The sequence below is a fragment of the Sesamum indicum genome, linkage group LG6 (assembly GCF_000512975.1).
Source record: "Sesamum indicum cultivar Zhongzhi No. 13 linkage group LG6, S_indicum_v1.0, whole genome shotgun sequence".
NCBI classification, from domain to species: domain Eukaryota; kingdom Viridiplantae; phylum Streptophyta; class Magnoliopsida; order Lamiales; family Pedaliaceae; genus Sesamum; species Sesamum indicum.
Window position 1 is genome coordinate 514,096 of NC_026150.1, and position 8,102 is coordinate 522,197.

General features: G+C 35.5%; 2 protein-coding genes across 10 annotated transcripts; one reads left to right on the plus strand and one right to left on the minus strand.

Moving 5' to 3' along the window:
- Nucleotides 744–3,586, plus strand: LOC105163064 (transcription initiation factor TFIID subunit 13). 9 transcript variants are annotated; one of them, XM_011081277.2, is made up of 8 exons: nucleotides 744–874; nucleotides 1,003–1,068; nucleotides 1,638–1,788; nucleotides 1,874–1,911; nucleotides 2,469–2,528; nucleotides 2,673–2,747; nucleotides 2,958–3,069; nucleotides 3,279–3,586. In XM_011081277.2, exons 3-7 carry the CDS (start codon nucleotides 1,686–1,688, stop codon nucleotides 3,066–3,068), a joined length of 387 nt encoding a protein of 128 aa, XP_011079579.1. In that variant the 5' UTR covers nucleotides 744–874; nucleotides 1,003–1,068; nucleotides 1,638–1,685; the 3' UTR covers nucleotide 3,069; nucleotides 3,279–3,586. The 9 variants fall into 9 exon arrangements, with proteins under 9 accessions (XP_011079579.1, XP_011079580.1, XP_020550050.1 ...); XM_011081278.2 differs by having other exon boundaries at nucleotides 1,652–1,788; nucleotides 3,283–3,586; XM_020694391.1 differs by having other exon boundaries at nucleotides 1,683–1,788; nucleotides 3,283–3,586.
- On the minus strand, nucleotides 3,971–8,096 carry LOC105163066 (dnaJ protein ERDJ3B). The gene is made up of 10 exons (XM_011081281.2): nucleotides 7,833–8,096; nucleotides 7,579–7,727; nucleotides 7,310–7,439; nucleotides 6,201–6,312; nucleotides 5,649–5,765; nucleotides 5,453–5,539; nucleotides 5,205–5,264; nucleotides 5,010–5,087; nucleotides 4,511–4,582; nucleotides 3,971–4,388 (listed from the first exon to the last, which is right to left on the minus strand). Exons 1-10 carry the CDS (start codon nucleotides 7,901–7,903, stop codon nucleotides 4,230–4,232), a joined length of 1,035 nt encoding a protein of 344 aa, XP_011079583.1. The 5' UTR covers nucleotides 7,904–8,096; the 3' UTR covers nucleotides 3,971–4,229.

An 8,102-nucleotide genomic window follows, 5' to 3' on the forward strand; every position in this document is an offset into this window, starting at 1 on the left:
CACAGCACATGCCCGCCTCATTGTAAAAAACTTCCATCATCTCAATTCTGAAATAATATGAATTTTTTCTACTTTTGCACTGAATTTTCTTTTTATTTTATGATAAATCAATTTTGAAATTTCTTCTCAAAACCTAAATTGTCTTACATTTTCAATTAATAAAAATTGACTTATCTTCGAAATTAAAATTAGTTTGATTAGTGCATAACACAAAAAATAAAAAATTAATTTTTATTAAACTCAGAAGTCAAAATAAAGTGACATATATAATTTTTTTTGACATGACGTGATCCGTGCCTTATTATAATTTCAGTGTGGTTATCAAATCTTAACAAATTTAAAAATCAATCAAACGTGAAATAAATATACCAAATGACGATAGGTGCGGTTGTAGTTCATTAAACACCCATGCACTTATTTTTCATTAAATTTTAATATATGATATTTTTTTCACCATAAATTTGTATAGTTTGGTTGCGATAGCAATAAATGTTGCTAAGGCTACGTAACTTCTAGCAATAAATAATATAGTAGTGGGGGCTACGCCTATATATATATATATATATATATTTGTTCTTTTGATATGGTTTCTTGCATTACCACAACAATCATTGTTAGTTCGATTTCTCCGAAGTTTAGAGTTTCAAGAAGCCCAAGCCTAGGCCCAATAAAAAGACCGAGCCCGAGCCCAATACCAAGCCCAAGCCTACTAATCAGAATTTGGGCGCCGAACTGAGTTGCTACTTCTCATTAGTTTTATATAAAAGGTCCAAGTCTCTATGCTCTAAACTGAAAAAAGAAGACGGACGGATTATTATCCTATCTACCGGGGCAAATCGGACTGGCAACGGCTACGCCGACGGGAACCGCAAGAGTATACTTCGTCTTTCCGTTTTTACCGATTTTTAGTACTCGAATATACTAGAAATTTGACCAGTTGCTCCGGATTTTGTATGATTTGGTTTTTTTGGTGTTTGATTCGGATAAACTTTCGTTCATCAGCATAATCGCAACGGTTTTGCAGCAACGAGCCTTTCGGAAATTTTGGCGAGCATTCCTCTCATTGAGGTGAAAATTTTATTTTAAATCGTGGTAGTTATCGTGGCGTCGATGCTTTTGGTGGACTGAAATTCATTCATCCAAGCTATCAGAGATTGCGAAGGAAGAAGAATTTCATTAATGTTTTATATGTAGTATCGTTTCCTAAAGCAATCAAATGGAACATGACCTGTCTGGACGTTATTTTTCTTTTTACTTTTTTTCGCCCCCGGAGATTAGGGTTTAGTGTTAGGGGGAACGTTTCTCACATCTTTGGAATATTTGTTTTCTTCGTTATTACTACAGATTAATCTGGGAAACTCAATTCTAATTCAAACTTGCACGAATGTGTTAAGTATTTCGAATAAAAAATAACCACTACATGAACTTTTGTCAACCAACTAATATAATTTATCTTCTCGCATTGATATGACAAAACTATATCTGTAGTCAACCTGCATCTATATGCAGATAAGAATTCATAGTTGTTCTGTTTGCCAACTATTCAAACCACTAGTAATTAGCTGCCAGTGCATGTGTTGTTTCTGTGCTGTTGTTATCCATATCTTGAAGTCACAAGTTCTAAATATTGATAATAGCTTGTTGGTTAAAGAAGAGCTGAAGTAAGGAGTTACCTGATATAGAAGATGAATAATACCACAGCAGGATCTTCCTCAAAAGTAAGACCAGGCTCATCCCAACCTTCAGAAACCTCCTTAAAGCGTAAACGTGGAATGTTTCAGAAGGATTGTGAGTCTTTCTCTGGCAATTCCTTATTCCCGATAATTCTGAGGTTTATGTTTTATCGCACTTATTTTTCATCTGGATGCAACAGTGCAGCATATGATGTATGGATTCGGGGATGATCAAAATGTATGTTCTTTTTCCCTGATTTCTCTGGACTTGTTTGCTTTGCAGCGTTGCTTGAGAATTTTATCAGCAGAAACCCTTTTGTGTTGCTGTTTTCAATCTTTTGTTAAATCCATTGGCTATTATACGTAGTGGACAATGTGGGAATATGTGCACTTTCATATTACATTTACAATTCTAAAGATGATTATAGTAGATTGAAAAGGTATCATGAATGCATTTTATGATCACTGAATTCTAGAGCTGATTATAGTAGATTGAGAAGGTATCGTGAACGCATTTTATGCTCACTTGCATGTATGTCTCATTAGTAGGAAGTTCGGCTGTAACTGCAGTACACGAGGACATTACAACCTGTGGTCATATTCCTTATGATATGTTGTACACATTCGACAAGTTCAATTTGGAAGCTGGAATTATTAGTTAACATCATACATTTTATTTACAATATCTGCGTGAAGTTTTGTCTATGAGATGGATCGAAGTTTATATGTTATTCTGCCTGTTTGATATTTTCTTCTATTTTGAAATGCTTATGTGTTGCAATTGTTGCATTGCAGCCACTTCCAGAGACTGTTGCGCTGGCTGAGGATATTGTTGTGGAGTATGTCACTGATATGGCAAGTCTTCTGGTTTTAGAATTTTCCATATAATTACCTGAATAGTAGGCTTGCTTTTTGGATTGTTTTCCTTGTTTATGAATGGATGTTTGTTGTCCTTGTCCAAATTCAGCAAAAAGTGAACTGTGATGACGACTGTCGCAGGTCCACAAAGCTCAAGATATTGCATCCAAGAGAGGAAAGCTTTTGACAGAGGATTTTCTCTTTCTAATCCGGAAGGTAAAGCAGCTGTTGGGAACTTAATTCTCTCATGTAAATTCCCATCTTCCAAGTAATAGAAATATCAATATCTGACTAGTACCTAAAGCGTGCCTGCAGTTTGAGTTCTAATCTTTATCTTCCATTTGTATATGTTTCAAAAGCACACTTAAAGAAGCCAAGCTACAAGACAATGTTTCCCAGTCTCATAAAGAACTGTGATATCTGTAGGATTTGCCAAAACTTAATCGATGTACAGAGTTGTTATCGATGAATGAAGAGCTGAAACAAGCCAGGAAGGCTTTCGAGGTTGATGAAGAGAAACTGGCATCAATTGACTGAGGTATTATTTTTACAGTCCTTTTTATTTTATTCTCTGTTTTATTACTTTGGGGTGAATCTGGGGTGGTGGTCGAGGGAGGGGGCTGGTGATTTTGCAAGCGTAGGTGTCGACTGCAAGAAATTTTCATGATCTGGATACATAGTCCTTTCTCTCGCTACTTGGTATGGTTGCTGTTTTACAGCAAATCTAATTCTTATCTGCCTGTGGAGGAAGGAACCTACCGGGTTAACATTGGCGGGAAAAGTGGCTACTCAGTAAGGTCGTTTGGACTCCGTCGTATTGCAAGGTCTTCGAAGAAGAAAATGCTCCTGAACTGCCAATGCCCTCGATTCTGGTGTTTGTTCGATTTTAAAATAGCTGAAATTTGGAACTAATGATGCTGTGACTTGAAGAACGGAAAAATGTTTTCACTTTGAGCTCTTCAATCTGTTTAACCAGGAGAGATAAAGTGAATTTGTTTTAATTGAAATGCTATAGTTTTTTATACAAAGAGATGTGATATTTTTCCATAAAAATACATGATAGAGTGAAAAATTTTAGAATTTACAGTTTGTGAGCCCAACCAAAGAAATCTCATAATTTGATCTAATATAAAAGATGGCATACGGAAAATTTGTTCATAACTTGTCTGTTTACGAGTTTATTTTAAATTTTTGGTGCAAAATAGTTTGTATAAATGTAAGTATGAAAAGAAGAATATATTTGAATTAATTATGATGTATTTTATATTGACTGGTGTGTCAAATTAATATTTATTTTTAATAAAAGTATGTATGGAACAAAATAAAGAAAAAAGGATTTGAATTTTTTCGCTGAAGTGACGTGTTTTCTTCAAAAGAGAACCTATAATTGAAAAAGCTAAGCTCTTTGTCAAGCATTTAAACCATGTCGAGGACAAAAATTGATAAAATTCTCAACTATCATTTCTAGCTCATCAATTCACTTAAATGACATAACAAGTAGCAGAAATGAACCCCAATGGTTCAGAACCAAGCTAAATACCAGGAAATATTTAGACATCCCTGGATGGTTACAGCTCTCTGACAAATTATCTACTATTTGAACAAAATTGCAGAATGCTAATCAGAGAAAAATGAAAATTCAATAGAGGCAAGAGTAGCTTAGGTCTCTGCACAATCTTGGCAACACTAAAGTGGTATCTAACCTAGAATTCCCTTTATCTTTGTCTTTTGGTCCTCTGTTAATGAGGTTGGGAAAAGAACCTCAAACGTGACATATAAATCCCCCTTCTTGTTACTAAAATGTAATGGCATACCTTCGCCGACAAATTTCCTGACTTCCTTGGGCTTTGTGATACCCTAAGAAAAAATGAAAACATTCATACAACTCTCATTCCTCGTTGCAAATGGAGATGCAATGGCAATCTTGCACAACCCAATTTAGTAGTAATTGCAAATTTCAGTAAAAGGTAGCCACTCACCTTGGAGCTGATATCCACCAAATGCTCATCAAGGTGTTTAATGGTCTTCTCAAAACCAACAAGAGCTTGAACCTGAACAAAAAGAAGTCAACGTCTAGTTAAAACCATTCAGTAATCTTTATGTACGGTAGCCAAATAATAACCAAAATACTGAAGAGGGAACAGCTAATATATTAGGGGAAAACATTTAGCATGCCAGCATATCCTAATAGCTTCCATCAGCTTTGTGTATCATAGACTTAGTGAACAAATTATTTTGCAGTGACGATGATGACAATCAAGTCGAGTGTCCTCACTTCTTCAGGTTTAAAACTTCCAAGACAGAGCATTGTTGGTTAAATTGACTCTGTTTTGCCAAGACTACTAAAATGACAGGCTTAAAGAATGAAAGTAGACACTAGGCATGATGTGTGGGTTGGGGTGGGGGATGTCAAACAAGAAAGGGACAGTGAGCTGAAAAGGCAAAGAAAAGGAGTAACATTGCAAAAAACGACATTACCAAAGTAATAGTAACTGTTGTGTGCAGATCATTGCCGTCCCTCCTGAAGCGATCATGAGGTGCAGTACGTATGCGAAACTACAGATACATGAATAACCAATCAAAAAATTGTAGGCCGAGTAAATTGGAACCACTTAAATTAAAATCGTTCCATGTCCAACATTGAAAGTTTGGAACCAAAGATAAAGATCAAACCTTAAGATCTCCAGCTTCACCATCTACTATTGGCTCACCATCTTCATAGAATACCACTTCCTGTAAAATAAACCTGTCAGAACACTTTCTGAATGCCTACAGATGACACCAAAGCACAGACCTTCTCTATTATGGAAATTATGATTGAATAAGTCAGATTTTGCATGAATGCAAAACTGAAAATTCGGCTACAAACGATTGGCACATGGCATGCATGAAAATATCAACTAAAAAGAAGACAAGCTTACTTGCCCATCCTGCATTCCTTTCTCAATATCCACAGTGATGAAATCGCCCTCCCTTTCATACTTCACATTTGGGCACTGTTCACACACCTGGAAAGGCAAGATAAGACAACTTAGGCAACTCCAACAGAGAAGAACAAGGCAAGACGAAAAAGATTCTTTCTGCTACACAATGTAACTTGGTGAGTTTCTGGCATACCTGCTCTGTCATCTGCTGAAACATCCCTGGTCCAATTTGCTTGTGATAAACCTCATTTCTACAGTTGCAGCGCCTCTTCCCTGGAGCTGGTTTTATTACATTTTTCACCCTCCAAACCTGATGAATTCCACATTACATTCACACATAGGCCAACTACATATAGGCTGCGATGTCTCAAACTGAATTATGACATTTTATGGGAAGATATTTTGTTTCACTTTCGAGTATAGAAAAAATCTTCATGCATAAGAAAGCATAGGAAACCCAATTAAATTTCCAACAGAAAATAATGTATATTAAGAAAATTTGGACATTTGAATGCAATGGTTTGATTTTTAAAGAAAGCACTGTAAAAATTGCAATTAGGTCATAATGTAAAGGACATCATCTGCCTTGCAAATATTTTTAAAAAATTATCAGTAGTCTTTTTTAGCTATTAAATATTAAATTTTCTGCAATTAATGTACATTAAATGAATATGTCCCTTAATAATCGAAGAGTTCATTCTGTATAAAGTTATTTCTATACCAGCATCTCTGCCATATTCAGTACCTTTAAACTGCCGCCCATGTACAGATCTTCAAGTGTCGCATCCAATTCAACAATCACATCATCACCTTTAACAACCCTCTCTTCTTCTTCCATGGGACCTCCGCCAAAGAAACTGGCAAGATAGTTTTTTATCAGCAAATCAGCTTATAGATTCATCAAGAGAGTTTCAATTTCACAATCAACAAAAACCACCATTAAATTCCATAGAATAAGCAGTATAATGAATTTGCTAGCCAAACTAAAATTGACATTTCCTATGGCCTAAACATGAAAATCTCTCCATGATAACTACGAAAGAAGTTAGGAACCCTGTACTGCAATAATTGATAATTTGGGAAGTTTACAACAATAGCAGCATATGCCAGAATAGGATGCTGAGAGTCCAACATCAATGGAAATTTTAAGCCAAACGCCCAGTCATTCCCCTTCAGCAAAGAAATCTAGAAAAGATAAGTGAATATATGATGCATCTTTGAGCTTTCCATTCCAATGAGAACATTTTGCTGTATATTTCTTGTCCAAGAGGATATTGCAAGGTTCTAGTTGAGTCTAATAAGAATTGAACAATAATAGTTGGACAAGTCCATCGGAACTCTTCCTAACAACTAAAAATGCAAAATAAGGTATATCACTGGACAACCTTCATATATTTTCATGATATTGATTAAAATGAAGGCCAAAACATAAGCAACCAATTGTTATATAAAGGAAAACAATGAATGACTAGTTTTATTTGATTGAGCTTTCCGAATGAAGCATCAAGCATAACATATGCAAGCATTTCTTAGTAAAAAGTGAATTGCTAGTTTCATTTGATTAGCTTTAATGTCATGCAATAACTTCAAGTGATGTAGTCCTGAATACAGATATAGCACAGCCTCCAGCTTACTTTTAAGTTCTCATATTAATAGAAACAGAAGAATGGATACCAAAAACAAACAGCAAAGTTTCTTCATAACTTGAATAAGAACCGGAAGATTCATAAGACCTATATTTATATTCAACTCAAGGAATTATCGAATTTTCAGTTGGATAGGATGAAATTACTGATTCAACAACAGAAGGCAATACGAACAGTGAAATCAACATAAATGCGGAATGGAACTTACGAGCTGAAAATGTCTTGGATATTCATACCGCCTCCACCTCTACCTCCATTAGCCGCATGCTGCTTAAGACCATCCTCACCATATCTATCATATATACCTCTCTTTTCACTATCTGACAGAACTTCGTAAGCTACAAAATCCAACCATTCGAACCAGTCAAAATCTTCCGAATAAATTAGATTAATGCTGATATCACTATTTTCCAAAGCTAACCATAAGCAAGATAATATTGAAAAATAAACCGGAAAATTGTGAAAAAAATGGAATACCATTGTTAATCTCTGCGAATTTCTTGTTCGCCTCTTCATTTCCTTGATTTTTATCTGGATGATATTTCAATGCAAGCTTCCGATAGGCACGCTTTATTTGCTCATCCGAAGCGCCTCTTGGCACTTGGAGAATGTCATAATAACTCTTCCTATTATATATGCGAAAATTCAGAAAAACACCATCAACACAAACTCGAACCAGTAAATTTGCATTAAAACTGATTGATAACAAAACAATTAATTCCAATACTTACGCAGCAAAGGCGAACAGACAGTAGGATACAAAACAGAAAAACAGTAATAATTTTGATCTTCGATGCGCCATCACAATCAGGCACAGAGATCAAAATTACGACCAAAAAACAAACACCTAAAGTTTTAAGCGGATCTTCAAGCCAATACAATGAACAGCCTGTCGAACTTGGGAATCTCACGAAGAGATCTAATACTACTATATGTATCAATGTACGTATGCGTGTGTTAGTGTGTGCGATTTGGGAGATGTCTTTTCGCGTCTCTGAGGG

Coding starts and splice junctions, on each gene's coding strand:
- LOC105163064 (XM_011081277.2), top strand. CDS start 1,686: ATGAATAATACCACAGCAGGATCTTCCTCAAAAGTAAGACCAGGCTCA. Junction 1,912..2,468: donor GATTCGGGGATGATCAAAAT/GTATGTTCTTTT, acceptor GTTGCATTGCAG/CCACTTCCAGAGACTGTTGC. Junction 2,529..2,672: donor TGGAGTATGTCACTGATATG/GCAAGTCTTCTG, acceptor CGACTGTCGCAG/GTCCACAAAGCTCAAGATAT.
- LOC105163066 (XM_011081281.2), bottom strand. CDS start 7,903: ATGGCGCATCGAAGATCAAAATTATTACTGTTTTTCTGTTTTGTATCC. Junction 5,540..5,648: donor TTCAGCAGATGACAGAGCAG/GTATGCCAGAAA, acceptor TTGCCTTTCCAG/GTGTGTGAACAGTGCCCAAA. Junction 5,265..5,452: donor AAGGAATGCAGGATGGGCAA/GTAAGCTTGTCT, acceptor TTTATTTTACAG/GAAGTGGTATTCTATGAAGA.